An 18,484-nucleotide genomic window follows, 5' to 3' on the forward strand; every position below is an offset into this window, starting at 1 on the left:
GGAGGAGTGATTTGCCTAATTTCAAGACGTTGTTACTAATTGCTCGTGGGATTCAAGTCCTTCACAAGCAAAGAAAATGATCACAATGAATTGGAAACCCTTTAACTCGAAATGAGATTAAATGCCTCTATAGGATAGTAAGACAAACAGAGGAATAAAGAGGCAGGCTGGAGGAGCATACTGAGTAGATGTGTTGAGCTTTTCTCCACATATGTCAGTCCTGATCTAAGCCACACCTGCTGCTAACCACGACTTAGAGGGAGAGGGATAGAGGCAGCGGAGTGCAGTGGGTTTCAGGCTGTGTATTCACAGGCTGAGCAGTCGTTGAAGCGAGCGGTCGCCGTGTCACTGCTGCGTGTTCTTTTTTTTTTCCTCCATCTCTCCTCGACGGAGCTCGGTCCTTCCTCCTGACATCCTGACATCCTGAAGCGATGGTGTGATTAACACAGCTCTGTGGGAGAGGAGCTGCTCTGCCTCCTGTAGGATCCTTTTGCCAATTGCTGACTCTCACTCAGTGTTGGAAATAAGTGGAAGGGAACAGTCGCTCTGCCACCAGGCAACTGGGGAATCCTCCAAGTGAGAAGTGGGGTTTTTGATTTCCTTTCCTGGACTTTTTGCAGAGTTGATTTTCTCATTTCCACCTGGACACATTGTCTTTGTCACTGTGAGGACGACTTGGTCTTTTCTACAAGATATAAAGAGCTGAAGCGACCAGGAAACAGGTGGAATTGGTGGGTTTTAAGCCCCCCTACTGCATGTCGGGGAGCTCAGCTCACCCCCCCGCTGAGATCCAGCAGGAGCAGCAAAGACCCGGACACCGACCAATTACACACATTCCTTCGACCCAGTGGTGGATCAGTGTTTCTTCAGTCTGGTACAGAAGTAGCGTGACCATATGTGAGTTAACGAGGAGTCTTGCTGACTAAGTAGCAGTATTTCCAAACTCAGCGTGAGCAGGAGGGGAGTGTGCGGTCATCAGGCGGCCGGGGAGAAGATGCCAGCGATCTTGGTGGCCTCAAAGATGAAATCAGGACTCCCCAAACCCAAACCGGTGCACAGCGCCCTGCCCATCCCCCAGACCCACAGCCGGCCCTCGGCTCTAGCTCTGCCTTCAGCGCCCCTCAAGACCCACATCCCCTCGCTGGGCCAGCAGGTGGGCGCAGGACCCCCGAGAAGCATCACACCAGGGTCAGAGGAGGGAGAAGACTCTCAGGTCAGGACGTAAAACGGTCACCTCCACCCACCCGCCCAACCACGCCTGCTGAGCTTTACCCTACTGACATCCACTCTTTTCATTAGATCTCCGTCCACCTACTGTTACTTATTACTCAGCCCTGGTGGAGGCTCACTGCCTACTCGAACAAGCTGTGATAGGAGGCAAACTTGTGCAGCTTAGTGAGTGCTTAGGTTCATTTTGAACACTGCTGGATGAGATAACGGATTTCCTGCCTCTGAAAGCCTCTCACCTTAAACGGTCTGTACAGAGCTCAGCAGGTATCTGGGGTATATTTGTTGAAAATTTGTGCACACTAATTACGACAGTACATTATTTCTATTACGAATTAGAGACTTTAGTGTCAAGACAAGAATTAAATTATGAAGGAAAATCATTAACTCTGAGTCTGTCCGGCATGTGAAGACATTCAGTCTCGGCATGAAAGGTCACTTTGCCATTTCTTTGCGAGACCATCAGTTGTCATCAATCACTTCACATTGTGTCAGTGTGTTTATGTATTTGCTTCTTGTCTTCTCAGCCATAGGGGGCCCTTTGAATGATCACTTTTACTTGTTACTCAGCGCACATAATTTCAGTGCTTTTATTTTTTTCTGGCTCAGTTTAGCATAACAGAAACAAAAAGCCAAATCCAGTCATTTTCCTGGAAGGAGACGGAGCATGCTGCGTCTCTGCCGTCCAAGGATGGCAGCGTAGCAGGATATCAGGGTGGCTGTGTTTGTGTGAAACATTGGCAGCACTTAGCAACCCCACACAAACGGCTGCAGTGGCGAGAGGGAAGGTTGTTAACGCCATGTAAGGCAGTGAGGGGAAAGCGGTGTCTCTGTGTGTGTATGTGTGTGCGTGTTAGAGAGCCAGCATGTGCACGCTTGGCAAACTGTCTTTTCAGTCAGCGGGACTTGGAGCCACAGAGGTGTCCAGCAACCGTTGTTGTTGTTAAGGAGACAGATCTGGAGTCTGGCGTGATGATGATCGCGTGAGGAGTAGATGCAGGAGCCCAAGAGCTGCCGGACACGGCACGCGTCCGCTGCTGGTGGCGTTTGTTTAGTGGCTAATCATGTTTTTTCTCGCTGACCTACTTTCCGTGACTTTCTCTCTCCTCTCTCTCTCCTTTCTTTTCCTCTCCATCCCCGTGGTGCTGATGAAGCAGCCGTTTTTTAACCCCCGGCTGAGTTAACCCTTGACCTTTCTGACCAGCAGCAGTGATGTGAATATTGCAGTCATGTTTTGAAATCCATCACTGCTGACTGTGTGGGTGTGTGGGTGTTTGTGTGTGTGTCCGCGTCAAGTGTTTTCTGAATGTTTAGGGAAGAGAATCACCTTACAGCTGCTGTTTTAATTGTCATTGTGAATTGCCCGGTCTGCCTTTTTTAGACAATTTGTTGTTTTTTTCAGTGATTGTGCACATGCATTTGGGTATCTGTGAAACCCACAAACTGTGAAATATAACAATCCAGCCAGTAAGCTGCCTGGATCCGAAAACATGTGATTCAACAGGCCATTCAGATATGGCTCCTCTTCCGATGTCACATGCAGGCGCATTACAATACAGCCTATCTAAGTATCTCCACAAACAGCTTCAGAACTATCTTTGCCCAGGTGCATCCGTAGTCTGTGTAGAAGAAGTGGACGTAGTCATCGTGACGTAACCCGTTGGCTTCTGCACTGCCGTTTTAAAGCATCGAGTTCGGCGATTTGGCCGTCGCCATTTTGTTTTTTTTGCAACCAGTGAACGGAAGTTAACATATTTGAACTGTAGAGGAGTGACGTAGAGACGCCGTATACGACTCTAGTAGCGGCAGCAACCTCTCAATCACAGTAAGCCCGCCCTAAAGCATACTCAGCTTTATGGTCAATTTTACTCTAAATGGACCATCGTTTACTAAATGAACTTCATGCTGTATTGAAGAAGACTTGAAACTAGACATTGAGACCATAAACTCATGTTTACAATGTTTACTGAGGTAATGAAACAAATGAGAAGTAGACTTCCAGGTTTATTTAGACAGACAGTATGAGGAAAATAATGTGTTTTTTGAACATTAAAGCATGTTAACATTGTTCTGTAGAAACTCTATATACAAGCATGAACTTGAAAATGAGCATGATATATCCCCTTTAATACAGTGTTGTACATTATGTTTGTCCGCTCATTTTCAGCAAGCAATAACTGCTTGTAACAATTAATACAGGTCAGCAGTGTCAGTTGCCTCATCGCTCAGTTTTATCGTCCTCATTGCTAGACGGCGTCTGCTGGGCTTCACTCTAGAGACTGACTGAACTAGAGGAAGGCCTGAGAGGCAGAATTGCCGATGATGATTTGGTGCACAGACATCATTGGTCCTCAGAGTGAATCCAATCTGCTCTGAGGGCAAAGTGAGATGAGACGAGGCTCTCCGTAGACGAGGGGCCCGTCGTTTGATGCCTTCATGGCCAACTTGGGAGACACAATGTGTAAAGACTCTTTCTTTCAGTTTAGTAATCAGGGAAAGTGCAATCACCCAGAACAACCTTTCTAGGGCTAACATTTCTCACCAACTTCCAACAATCATACAGGGAGAAAAATCCATCACGGGAGAGGCGGAGAGGACAATTTCAGCTCCCACAGTAGCAGCAAATAGACCTGAATCCAGTACAGTCATACTGCAAGAGTGGGTTGAGGTTTGAGTCACTTCTCAACTAGGACAATGTGTCCCCCTGCTCTTACAATCTCTATCACAGTCAGTTTATTTTTACAGGATTGTCTCTTGAGATCTGAATCTAAAAGTCAAAGTTGAACTAACACAGACAACTGGAAGAAGAGTACAGAAAGAAATATGAATAAAAAGCATATAAACCAGGGATTTTTTTGAGGCATTCTGGGAAATGCAGGAAACTGGCTGAAGCAGAGGTAAAACATGTGCTTTAGGGACACCTATATGACATGACTCTACCGGCAGCACGTGTTTGCAGGTATCTGAAGGATTAGTGGAGCCGTGGCAGAGGGTAGACGAGGCTCCTGCTCCTCACAAACATCCAGCTGGATGACCCAGTTGGCAGTAAGCACACAAACATGTTGTGTACACCTGTAACAAAGAGTTAATCCATAATGCAGCGAGAGCAGCAAGAGGCAGAGAGAAACATCCAGGCCGTGTTTCTAGACAGGAGGGAGGACTGCACTGTCTCTATGCCTTGCTCTGTGTGTGTGTGTGTGTGTGTGTGTGTGTGTGTGTGTGTGTGTGTGTGTGTGTGTGTGTGTGTGTGTGTGTGTGAAAGCGTAAAGTCTGGCACAATCTCAATCTGATGTGAAGGTGATAGAAATGTGCGAATGGTATTTGAAGCTGTGTGTGTGGGTGTGTGTGTGTGTGTGTGTGTGTGTGTGTGTGCGTGTTTGTGGTCTTTCCGTCTCTAGTGTGACACCGAATGAAATGACAAGCTGCTGTAACCTTTAGCCTTTTGCCATACTGTTATTACAGAGGGAGCAAAGCCTTTCACACATACTCTGCTGCCCTCTAGTGGCTGTTTCTTTACACTACATCCGATTCCATTCACAAACACTGGCAGGAGAGAGAGAGAGAGAGAGAGAGAGAGAGAGAGAGAGAAGGTGTGTGTGTGTGTGGGTGTGTGTGTGTGTGTGTGTGTGTGTGTGTGTGTGTGTGTGGGTGTGCAAGTCATTCAAGGCCACAGTCTTTGCTTCTCTATTCATCTTGAATCACTTCACTTGTATCCCCGACCACCTTTCTCTTTGTCTCTCTCTCTGTTTTCTTTCACACTCGTTCTCTCACTCTTTCATTTTCTTTTTTTCTCCAAGTGTTGATTGTTGCCAGCTCATTAATTCTTAGCTACAGCTTTGAAAAAGGAAAACGGTTCAAACGCAGAATCTCTGAAAGCCACATTCACAGCAGGAGAGCCTGAAAAATAAATTCTGATGCTACGTGGAGCGTGCACAGTCCTTTATAAGTCATGAACACACACACACACACACACACATGAGCGCACAGCCACAGAGAGAGATTTGTCCGTGTGCCGGTGAGATAAGGAGCTCCTATCTTAATAAGTATCTTTCCAGATAGCGGCTTAAGTCCGGCTCTGTGTAAAGACTGGCTTTATTAGACTCATTATGAAAGCTCATCTGAGCCTGGGAACTGAACACAAATAATATAAAAACATAGTGAAGAGGGTCGCAGGTCACCTCTGCTAACATTTACTAAGACGATCGTCTTGTAAATAAACCAGGATCCACAATTTAGGCAGCCCGCCTTCAGGAGAGAGGAGCTTAGACTGGATATTAAATCATCACTGTGTGATAGATTCATCAGCTTTATTAATTCAACTTCCTCCGTTCTTGAAGATATGTAATCGCCCGAGTTCATTTGAATTATTTAAATTGTTGTAATTTCATTCTGGGAATTGGTTTGACCGTGAACCTGCTATACTATGAAGCGCTATGTGTGAACTCATTTGATTGTTATGGATTCAAAGCTAATTAAATGACCCTTAATGGCAAACTAAGGATCCATGGAGGTGGATTGTAGAGATTAGACTTGATATATACATTTAACCAGGCAAGAAAACTCAATTCAACCAGGCAGTGACATTATATTTAGTTAGTTATTCATTCTTGTACATTTTATTTCTTGAAGTAATGCCTGTGTTTCCCCTCTAACATTAAATACATATGAATAGCCTTAAAGTGGGAATCCTTAAGATTTCAGTCCGGGTTGATTTAGAATTTCTTTTTGAGTGAGAACAGTTTTCTGTGATTAGAGTTTAGCAGTCCGGAGTCTACACATGAGCTTCTGTGTCTTCAGAATTATGTGCCAAGTTCCAAGAAAAACTGTGATAAAGATTTTTTCCAGGATGTCGCGACAGACACTACATTTACTGCAAATAAAGAAATATTGCAATACTTTCATAAGTTGGTTATAGGCTCAGTCCCTATTGTGTTACACACATTTATTTCAATGAAAATCTTGGAGACTGAAGCCTTTAAGCAGTTGCTAACTCAAGATAATTTCATTAGTTTAGTTAAATTTGCTGAAACGCTCAACAAAAGATCAGTTTACAACACTTTTGATTAAAGTTTAATCCTTTGAATGCCCAACATTCACTAGCTGCACCTAAGGATTTGATAATTTTGAACATTTTTAGGTTTTCTGTTGGAGGCAGAAGGCGATTTTTCAACTTTTAACAGAAGGGACGGATGAGGTTTGTTTCATGTCATGTCGAGCTAGCGAACCACCTCATGAATGTGTCTTGGTTCTGTATTTTTTAATACCAACCCCCTAGTTACATAGTTTAGAGAACATTATAGATCCAAGGTGAAACTGACTGAGGGTCGGGATGTGACGGCAGGGACAAGCAGTTTTAAGATTTCATCTTGAGTCTGTCAAATTGGTGATTATTTTACATTTTCTAAATAAATGTAAGAGATTATGTGATAATGATCATAATACATTGTTGCAGCACTACTAGAAATAAAGACTCATGCTGTCCCTTCATTGTTAAAATGCTATTTTGAAGGATTTTCAAGCCAGACGTGGGATTCTCGGGAATTAAAAACACCAAACAGAGCTTTTCAGCATGATACGGTCCAAGTTAAAATACATTATTTAATATCTGCATCTTCATTCTGCAAATGTCAGCATCAACCTTTAAAACCATCTCACTTGACCCAGAGAAAAGATCTGTCTCTCATGCCTTGTGCCCCCCCCCCCCCCTTCCTCCTCCTCCTCCTCCTCCTCCGCATCCTGTGAAAGGCAATAATGACTTTTTTTATGGCTCTTATAACCAGCGAGTCTCCTGACAACCCGTCCCAGCAGGTGAGAGTGAAAGGCAGAGCACCACCGTGCTGCATTGGATTGCTAATGTCCTCCTGCCCGCCCGGAGGAGGACAGATTGGCTGGGGGGGTTCTGAGTGACTATATTGCTCCTTTTTTTTTTTTATTACCATGACAAAGGGCCACACATACACATATGTCTTCTCTGGAGGAGATGTAAGTTAAAGCCAGATTTAATGGATGTTTTAGCGATTCATTGTTGGAGAGTTCATTGTTGAAAGGAATCACCGAGGTTTTAACAGACTGCGAGAGTTCAGACAAAGAGCACAGGACAAAAAAAGGGACATGTCTTGTTAGGTGTTCTGAGTGATCCTCGTGGATTCAAGTCATGCACTTTATCATTGTGTGGTTGTATCTATTGCAGTTGTCAAGTGAAAGCCTCGTTTTCAAAACAGAAAGCCTTCAGAAAGCGTCAAAAAGTGTTCTTTGTGTCGAGCTGAAATCAAGCCCTTTTTTTTCCGGTTCCTGAAAGCTGACACTTTGGAGATAAGAGGTTTTCACCCAACAGCGACCACACGTGTGTTACAATCAGCATCAGACAGGAGGAAGCCCGTGTTGCTGTTGATAAGAGCGACAAAACGACCATCTCTCAGAGAGAGATGGTCGTCCTGCAGATTCATCATGGTCGGGGTTGATACCAGCAGAGGCTTCGCTCACAGGCAGACTCTGCGGTCAGATGGTGAGATAGCAGCAGACCTGAAGGCTGTGGCTTTTATCTGAGGGTGAGGAGTCGGGTGCTCCCCCAGCAGCCACCTGAGCTGCTTTTCACAGTGAAATAGCACCAAAACAAAATCCACTGGCCTATGCAGTGTTTGCTGCAGGATTTTTTTACAGATATTGAAAGATTTGTTGGGTTTCTCCATCCAACTTTACTCCAGGATGCGTGTTGGTTCATGTTTTAGTTGAAGCATCGGTTTGACTTCATATTTCATGAAATATGAACATAGCTGTGATAACAGTTCTTTTCACAAAGTGGAGCTTTTGAATGTCACTGAGACACTTCTACCGGTTGTAAAGGATTTTACCTGCTAGCTTAAACTTCTTTTTTATTTGATTAAAAAATGTTTTTTTTACTTGAAAAAATAATAATCAGAAAGCTGTATGAGAAAATAAAGCTTGTATCATAGCGATATTACGCTTTGATCTTAAAGGGTAAATGTTTTAAAATAATATATCCAAGAAATCCTGTTCTTATTCAGCCAATGTCGAGATTCAGGGTTTTGTTTTGTTGGATGGCAGGAAAGCACATTTTGTAATCAATAACTCAGCTGCTGGAGGAATTTCAAAGAGGTTTTAAAGTTTCACGTCTACCTTTTGGGTTTTTCATATGCTGTTCGATATCTTCTCAAAAAAACTACAAATTCAAGAGAAAATGTGCCAGTTTTTGCGTTTACACCGTCAAAGGCTCGTTTTTTTTTTTTTAGGATGTTCATGACGATATGGCAGTTGGCTCCAGTTGTAATGACCTCATCTCTGCCTAATGCGTCTCGATCAGATTCCACTTCCTGTGCGGTTGTCCCCTCACCTTCCTGTGTGAGGTCATTTCTGAGGACGTAACCGTATTAATTAAGTGCCGGGCATCTGCTTCTCCTGAGTCAACGTCCTTCCATTGATCCACCCCCCCCCCCCCCGAAGGTGCTCTCCTCTCCTCAGTTTCTCTCCTTGTCTCCTTCCCTTTGCGTTAGTTGTCATAGGCAGCCACTTGGCGCAGACAAACGGGTCATTGTGAGCGGCGCCCCCTGGGGAATCGGCGGTTAGACTAACGCAATCAGCTCCATCTCTGTCTGGAAACAGAAGGCAGTGTGGAAAAAAGGAGGAGAGGCCAGGAGGTAGAGGTCAGCGGGGCTGAAGTCACCCTCCCCAGAGGCCCGTGTCCCGGGTCAACCAGGACCGAGAGGCAGGTTGGATAACTTATGACCTCTGTGGAGCCAGCAGAGAGACGATGACGCCTGCTGGTCAGGTTTTGATACAACAGCTGGAAAACACAGAAATATGATGTACCGCTTATTAACTATCTACGTTTTTATTACAATTTGGGTCTTGTGTTTATAGATTTGGCCATTTTTCCTGCCAGCTATCAGCGTTTCCTCACCATCGATGGTGTAAAGATGGGGTTTCATGGCGACATTTGGGGAAGCAACATGAGCGGTCACGTTCAGACAGACCGATGTAAACAAAACCCTCATTTTAATGTTCTGTTTAACCCACTTATTTAGAAGAGAAAACAGCAGTGCATGTTGAAACGACTACCCAAGATGTCTCTAAACTTGTTACATTTATTTCACCTGCCATACCTACTGTAGCTGTGCATGCACGCTTTATGATGCAAAGTAAACTTTGTAGGGCTCTTATCACCTAGATGTACAGCAGACTACCATATAATACCTTAATATAACACCCTACAGTTAATAGTTCACACTATGCTTCTACCAGCTGCAGAGGTTCTCAGCTGTGCTCAGAGTTTGATGTGACTCTTCAGTGTAAACAGACACGAATACAGCCACGAAATATATCTTGGCTTTCCGTCAGCTCTGTGGTGAAGAAAAGATGACAGAGTGGATTTTCTCTTCTCAGCTTCAGGGAGCATTTTTATGATTTCAACCTGGCTCAACAAGGCTTGTGTGTGTGTGTGTATGTGTTGTTCTGCATGTTTGCACTCGCTCAGTTGACACAGGCGACCTCTAAGCTTCCCTGATAAGTGTTGAATCAGAAGATGGGACTGTTAATCTACCATCCACAAAGCTTTTCAGTCACTCTAAACACATCATGTCTCTCCCACACATCATCACACACACACACACACACACACACACACACACATACACACACTAACAAAGTGCATACAAGACAACAAAAAAAATTACATCTCAACCATCAGCCTGAAGAATGAATGTGCTGCATCATAAATACTGGATAAAAACCCTGAGACAAGAGCTTTAGTTTAAACCCATTTTTTATAAAGAGGTAACTTTAATTACATTTTCTTTCCTAATTACAGCACAGACTGCAAGTTGAGTTGAATGGTATGTTCAGTGTTGCACAGTAAATAAATTCAAAAAGTATATATTTAAAGGACAGATGGTTTCTGTTCAGGTGACATTGACTAAGCTGTCTAAGTAATATATTTGTATTCATGTTACCTGCTTAGTTGCTGACTTTTTATTGCACACGTGAAGTGAAACAGTTTTACAAATGTGACACCAGACAATTCGTCATCTTTAATGTCCTTCTATACCACATCATGTAAAGATGTAGAAGAGAAGAAGTCAATAAAAAGACTGATAAAGTAGTCAGTCTAGCTCCACAGCAGACCCCTGTCCCATTGCTTTTGTGCCTGTCTCTTTACCCCCAGCGAGTCCATATGTCCCTCACCCAGACCGGGAGCAGCCAGGCAGCGGGGCAAACCCAACCACCACCATCCCCCCAATCTTCCTCCCCAGCCTCCAGAGCTCTGAGGTGGGGGTCCCTCAAAACAAAAGGCCCTCCCTGGCGGGGTTATTCCCCCCATTGTCCCTGACACACTGAGGTTTATCTGGGACTGTGAAAGGAACCATACTCAGCCCATTCACTGCGGCTGCACTTAATGAGCTTGTTGAAGGCCTGTGCTAAAACTGTTAAACACAAACACTAAATGCTGACATACTCTCTTCTTGTAGAGCCAAAATGTCATTAAATCAATGCTAGTTAGGAGCAATGGGGGACTGTGTGGTAGGCTGAGTGGAAGGGCTTCTTTCTGTGGTGTGTGAAATATAGAAAACGATTTTGATTTCCACCTGTAATGGCAACCTGCAAAATCCACTTTATATTGTTTAATTCACATTTTGGGTGTTATTTGCTTATTGATGCAGTGATTCAGCCACACTAGCACCGCGGCTCTAGTGATGGCAAAGTCAGTCATCTCAACAACTATACGATGGGTTGTCATTACAGTTTTGTTGTGAAATGTCTCTGCAACTGTTGGATCGATCGCCGTGAAATTTGGTACCGACATTCATGGTGCTGAGAGGATGATCATCATCAGGTGAAATACCTGAAAAACTAATGACAGTCCAATCAGCATCCAATCAGCATCAGCTGTACAGCTGTATGTTAGCATGCTAACCACTAAATTAAGATGGTGATCATGGTAAACATTACACTTGGGCTGCAGTCGAATAGTTTTATTTTGTTAGGAATCTTCTCAAGTGATTGAAATGCATCGAAGTATCTCAGTGGCAGCCCTGATAACAGCCGGTTGATCTCTAAGTGTGAAGGAAAGGAGCTTTGATGCTTCATTACTTATCTCCTTTACCACAGGGTCCACTGGACCGTCTTTTAGCAAAGGAAACAAGATCATTTTGTCCCACAATTCCTTGCGGAAGCAACGTTTAAGGCGATGCGTCATTCGTCTCTCATCAACATCCCCTGTAGCTGTTTTATTGTACACTACGAATAAATTGAAAACATCCTTTTTAGGAGATGTGATTCTGTTTTTGATAGGAATCCTTAATTGAATTGTACCGCATTGAGTTCATCACTTTACCCACACATCCGCCGTTGCATAGTGTGCAGTGGGATTAGCATGCAGATGTCTTTTCCTACGTCTTTACAAATTCTCCTTCACATGACGTTTTCCATTGAGGTCTATCCACTATCAGTTAGTGTAGGTTTCATTGTGACGTCCTCCTCGTTTCATATTCTGTTGATGAAGTCTCAGATTCTTTCAGTGAATCTTTTTTTTTCCTTTTTGTTTTGTCTGTGGCGGCTACCGTACATGCAGACATTTGCAACTGAAATGCACTGCAAACCACAAGTCCAAACGTCAACCATCGTTGACACACAATGCTCACACATGTGCCCTACAAAGCAGCAAGCCAGTCTTAGCGTGTTGTTTATGACATTCAGGTTAAATTCACTGACAGTGGAACACTTTGACGTGCATTTCAGCTGCAAATGTTTTTATAAACATAAAATGCATAATTTTTCTCCAGACAATGAGTGTAAAAAAACATCACAGGTCGTTACTTTATACTGCCTACATGGCTTCAGTCTTATTGTTGTATCGTGAAGCTTAAAGCGTTTTTGTAGTGCCTGCTGGAAGTGATCATGCATCCCCCTACTGTGGGAACTTTCTGTAAATCTTGGGCCTTTCCCAAAATTCAAATTCGGCTTGTAATTTGTGGTCGGTGGTGGGGTGTGTGTGTGTGTGTGTGTGTGTGTGTGTGTGTGTGTGTGTGTGTGTGTGTGTGTGTGTGTGTGCGTGCGTGTGTATACAGGGGGTTGGATCATGCTCAAATGGAGGGCATCCTGTGCTACGGACTTGCTTCCACGCACACTCACACATACATAAATGCTTAGGTTAGGTCCCCGCTGTACACAGGAACATAAATACACACAAGCAGCTGCTGCAATGTGATGTGGGTGACGGTTGATCAGAGACCGGACTGCTCCGTCTCTGGTCGGGGAAAATAAAACCCTTTTTTTTTTTAACAGACAGCAGAGGAGCTGGTTAAAGAAATAATAAATAGAAAAGAGATGGTTAGCGTTGAGTTCTGTGTGGTTTGGCCCCTGAGCTCTGCACTTCCCACTCTTTAGTCCCTCATCTGTTATCAAGGGTGCACTGATCCTCCCTTTTTTTCCCTCACTTATATTTTTTCATATAGGGGCTCGACTCTCGGGGGAAGGGTGCAAGAAGGTTAAGAGGTCTGTTCTTTTCTCTTCCTTTCTCCTCCGCATATGACCGATGGTCCATTGAAGACCAATAGCACACTGTGTTGCCGTGGGCAAAAGAGGAGGGGAAGGGGGGGATCTCCTCCTCCTCCTCCTCCTCCTCCTCCTCCTCTCGGTGCATTTAGTTTGGCTGTCTCTCACAGCCGCAGCAGAGGCCGCGGAGCTCCTCTTGCCTTTCGCCTTTCGCCTTTTGCCTCCTGCGTTTGTTTTTCCCTTCTCCGTGTCCCAGAGTGGGTGGAGAGAAGCTGGAGGCGCTGCGCTCCCCCCCCCCCCCCCCCCCCTCAGGCACACAGAGACCTGCTGGGGCTCGAGCAAGCAGCAGCTCTCCCATTTCCTCTGGATCTACATGGTGCACTCATTCAGGACATTTTTGCTCAAACCTGCAACCTCCTTCTTGGATTCCGTTTTTTCCCCTGTGGATTTTGTTTATGTTTAGCTGCAGCTCTGTGGGTCCAGCTGTGGTCTAGACCTGGTTCTGATGGCTTACATTTGGGCCTGGCTGGCCAACCAACAGTCCTCCTCAGTGTGAGGCAAGTGTCTCCGAGGAAGGAAGCTGCAAGAAGCAACATGAGTTTGATGTTGTGCCGCTGGGAGCAGAACAATTTCACCATGAAACTGGTAGGCTGAACTTCCAGGTCACCACACAGGTCAAACACCAGGGGGCAGTTAAAGAAATACATCTTAGTTCTTTTCTCTGCATATACAATTTTGAATCGCAGGCAGTTTTTCTGTTTTTCTGACAGTCCTTTTATCAATACAGTGTTCACATCTTTATCCTGCCTTTCTTCCTTGACGCTGCAGCTTCAGGACATGTCTCACTTAGATTTTTTATTTTCCCTCTGTGTGTTTATGTATCGGTGAAAATGCTTGTCTCATCAGCCCAAAGCCTTACAGTAGCTGTGGTGTTGGATTAGCAGCAGCCGTTTTAATATCATAGGAAAGTGCTGAAGGCATGCGTCCCGGTTTTTCCCCTCACCTGATACTAGCCTCACTTTGATGTCTGCATGGAAACTTAAAATAGGCTTTGCGAAAACTTCAACCAGAGTTTGGGGGCACATTCGTGTGTTTCTGTGTGTGCATTCTAAGCATTTATAAGAAAAAGGACAGTCTTTGGTTCTGCTTTGTGGCCTGCTGTTTGATGTGATATGAGTACCAACAGAGATGGTAAATATTCAGCAGGATCTGGGAAGCTGTGATAAAATACAGGGCCGGTCAGGTGCAGAATGGTCGCGTGGGGCAACAAATGAGGAAAAAAAAAAGATCTTTGGAATGGCTGCGTGATAAAAGTAGGAAGCAGCAGATTTAATAAAAGTCAGTTTGTATAATGAGCACCCTGTTGAGTTTATACATAACGCAGACGGATGGAACACTCTCTCTCTTTCTCTCGCTTTCTTTCTCTCTCCCTCTTTCTTTCTGCCATCGTCCTTATCTGGATCTGCCGGGCCCACAGAGGAAGGGGAGATGGAAGCAGAGGAGGTTATTACCCGAGTCTAGAGATGAGCCGATAAGAAGGCTAGTTTAATTACACACCGCTAACCTCCACACAGCATGACTGACGGGATGCCGGTGGGCCACAGGGTCAGTGTGTGTGTGTGTGTGTGTGTGTGTGTGAGAGAATAAGAGAGAGCGAGAATGACAAAGGGATTACAGGCAGGCACACTTGAACATGTGCACACACTTCCAGAAATTAAAATGACCTTCTTTTTTTATTATGAAGTGTAGTCGATGTCCACAACTCTCTCTGTTCTAATACAAGTATATTGATTATTTGATCGTCATGGTCCTTATGTCAACACATGACCTTATGCAGCGCAAATCAAAATGTGTGATTTATGTGTTTAATCCTGATCATAGACATGCCACTACACAGAGAGCATTGAAAAACTGAATGGAACCGTAATTGTTTTTAGTTAAGTTATATAGTGTAGTTGTCATGTGGTACTATATGTGTAGTGTACGTGTAATACTGTAATGTATAGTTTTACACACATGTAGCCTTGACAGACTCTCCCTGGCCACAGCATGCATTTACTGCTCCTTTATTTTTCCAATTATTATTTTGAGGACCTTATTGATTGAGCAAAGTTTGATTTGATTTATTTGACATATCTAAAATATATATATAACAGGTCATACACAAATACATATTCATGACCTCTTTTTAGTTGTTTTTAAAGGTTCATCTTCAGTTTGTATGACAACTGAAGAAAGTGGAATTCAGCTACCTGTCTTGACTAGAGTTTTGAAATCTTTAGTTAGTTGGATTCAGGATTTCTCCAGACAAAATGTCTAACATGGAGCCGTCTTGAGCTTAAATCGAACCCAGGATGTCACAGGTCCATGCATGCACCTTAGCCGTACTGCTTTCCCATTAAAGTCGGAGGTCGGCAATTCCCCAGTTGAAATTTCCAAGCATTCCACATATACGGTGCCAATTGTGAGCAGAAAAACATGGCTGACCGTGACAGACTGATGTTTCTTTGGCAAGTGTACACACAAATGAAGACTCAGCAGTGCAGCTCCTTGCATAAAGAGATGAAAAAATATACTTTATGTTGCCTTTTAGTTGATGGTTTTACCATTTACAATGCACGCTTCCGTTGTTGTGTGACGTCAGACAAACGCTTCTTGGTTTATTATTGGGAGAATTTCTAGTAGGAGAACTGAGGTTACATTATAGTGTGCAGACCTTCACTGCTACTGAACCACACCTGCAGAGTGAGGATGTGATTTGTAAGGTCCACGAGGCAGCTGTCTCTGCAGGGAAATCAGTTCTATCATTGCATACGGCTTGTTCACTCATACAGTACTGCTAACAAGCTAAGCCATCTTTAATAACTCTTGCTGGGCACTCATGTGCATCAGCCTGCATGTCTCAGGATTTGTCCTGATCAGACACCGCTGTGTCATTTCAACTGTGCAGCAACCAAAGCACCAATTTAGGGGATTTACTGTATTCACGATTCAATATTATCATATTCTGGATTCAACTGAATATTTGGTCGTTGTCAGATAGTCGGGCTAAATTGTGTGCACACGTACTATCAAAACTGTCACTATTGGGTGCAGATGTACATTTGTATTGCAATTTCACGGTCATGTTTTTCCACCGTTTCCCAAACTCTTGCGTTCTCGAGATCTCGCCAAGTCGTTTTGTCTACCATGAGCCTGGTGTGGCCTCTATGCCTCACAAAGCCACATGTCTTTCATGTGCCAAACAGAGAGCAGGCCGAGACATGAGGGCTCATTTAGAGCGGCCTGTCTCAGCTTTCTGTGGGTTGAAGCCACTTGAGAGGCCTGTGTGAGTACAACAGAGAACGGAGGGGGGTGAGGTAGCTGCCAGGGGCCCCGAAGACCAAAAAAAACATCCATGGTTCATCCTGCTGGGAGCTGAGAAGAAGAAACAGCAGCTCCACCAGCTGCAGCGGTGATGGAGAGGAGAGACTAGGGTGAAGGCAAATGTTTGCGGGTTCCATATGATTACAACTGTTTAAAGAACAGGGATCTGTCTCATAAGCAACCCTTATCTTTATATGTCTCTGTTTATGTTTCTTCCATCTGTTGTCATGTACCTCCCTAGATAACAGGACAGACACTGACATCTAATAGCCACTGCAGGGACGTAACATCACATCATATGTCAACATTGTCACAATTTCTGCTTGTGTTTTTCAACTAATCTCGGCCAAAGTGGTTTGACAAACTGGGCTCTGTTTTGGGAGACACTATCGGACGCTTTATTCTAGCACCCTTTGGCCACCAGGGGTGCTGAAGGGGTGATGAAGTTAGCTGTTAGCAAGCTACTGTAGTTAGCTAATGCACTTGCATGCATAGCTTTCTGATTTATCCACATTACACTTTAACACAAGTGTCATCCTCTAAAAATAGTTCGGCTTAGAATACAAAAATATAGTTACCCTTAAACTTCACATTGGTAAAAAAAAAAATCGTATTTCTTATTGCGTTTATCCTCAGTTTTCACTTCAGCAGCTTCTACAAACGTAGTTTGGGTTTTTTTACTCTGTTGGTGGTGTGTCCCACCACACAGTAGCTTCTAGGCTTTTTGTTGTTGTTTGCAAGCAGACGAAGCCCAGTCTGACTCAATTGCTCTCATGTATTTATGCCTCAGTCCAGTTTGTGGTCAAGCGCTGGAAGTGTCAGTGTTAAAGCACCGGGCTGGAGTCATTGTGTCCTGTATAAAGCATCCCAGCAGCTGGCAGAGCAGACTGCAGTCCTGTGTTGTCATATCATACTGACCAGGGACACTGATTTCCCAGAAGCCATCTGTCCGTGTCTGCTGGTGTTCATCGAGAGCTGTGCAGACGATGATCCCCTTCACCCAGTGTTGACTTATGTAAGCTGGGGAGAGGGAGGTGGTTGTTCCTTGGGCGACTCTATACATGTAAGATGTGACAGAAAAAGTAACACGCACTATGATAGGTGGGAGCCGTGAAGCTATCCAACACTCCTTACCCTCCCTGCATCCTTCTGTTAGATTATTACGTGAGTGTGTCCATCAGTCCATCCATCATTTTCCCACCAGCCATCTGCTGGCCGGCCCAGACTGGGTCAGAGGCGACGTGTCGCCACATGTCGCCCTCAGCTTGCAGCAGCAGCACGGGGAGCTGCTACGTCCTTATCGATGAGACTCAGCGTGGTCAGGCTGCAGGAGGGGTCGCCAACAAGAATATGAGTATGGTTGTTACAGAAGCCACCTCTCAACTTGCAAACTACAACAATTGTTGTGAAAAAAGCATTAAAGATGAAGTAAGCACTCTTGCTTAACCACAAACCAATATTCAATATTCAATATTCATGCTAGAGATTAGCATTAGTGTGTCTTTAAAAAGGGGGCTGCTAACAGCTGGCTGATTGAGACTACAAAACGCTGACTAGTCCGCCTTTACAGAATCGTTCATGCGACCGTGGCGTAGTTCGTTAAACTCAGTTTTTTACTTCTGTTGATTGCATTCATGCTTCAAAAACCTTAAAAGCGGTGTTAATTTGTGAAGATTAACTTGCTGAACGAAACGTGTAGGTATCGTAAACTTCTCTTTGCCACAGAGCTTTTTCTCTGCAACAATCCAAAGTCCAATGGAAACATCTTATTGGCTTTTTGTCCAGGGAACCAGTGCGATGCTGACTTCCAGAAAATACGTCATCCCTGCAGCACTGTGTTTAAAAGCAGTAAAGTCTGGCTAAATGATAAAGTAGGTAGAGGAAGTTCAGCCCAAACTCTTGTTGTTTAGTTACTCTTCAACAAAAATGTGAAACGTCTGAGCAAAGCTAAAGTCTTATCATGGCAGAGAAAAACCTGCTTATTTTGTTGGCTAAAATGTTGGAGAGAGTCTTATATAAACACACATAACGGGCAACATCAAAGTCAGCTTGTACTGTCAAATAAGTCGATGACGTTAATCACAGTGACAGGCCTAATGTCAGCACTTTGCTGGTTGGAGTTCACCAGTGGTCATAGTGGCTGGATTCAGACAGTAGTACAACCCTTTGAGAGAGATCTGAGGCCTCCCATGGGAACTTATGTGTCATGTTTGTCAGTGCGTGTGTGGGCACCTGCTGTAATGTACAACACCTGGTGTGTCAGAGGAAGAAGACACTAAACCGTTCAGTCAGTCAGCGTTAGGACCTCCGTCACATCGGGAAGGGACATCTATCACATTTACACCATGTGTCTGGGACACGGGGGGGCCGACTGTGCTTCCTC

General features: G+C 44.3%; 1 protein-coding gene across 1 annotated transcript in view; it reads left to right on the top strand.

Moving 5' to 3' along the window:
• Positions 1-994: 994 nt before the first annotated feature.
• Positions 995-18,484, top strand: part of nav2a (neuron navigator 2a) — a gene marked incomplete at its 5' end in the record, with an annotated part of 107,419 nt that continues 89,929 nt past the window's right edge. The window contains one exon of the mRNA XM_079158634.1: positions 995-1,213. Coding sequence (XP_079014760.1) covers positions 995-1,213 — 219 coding nt within the window. The remainder of the gene's footprint in view (positions 1,214-18,484) is intronic.

Source organism: Pholis gunnellus (assembly GCF_910591455.1).
Source record: "Pholis gunnellus genome assembly, chromosome: 1".
Taxonomy (NCBI): domain Eukaryota; kingdom Metazoa; phylum Chordata; class Actinopteri; order Perciformes; family Pholidae; genus Pholis; species Pholis gunnellus.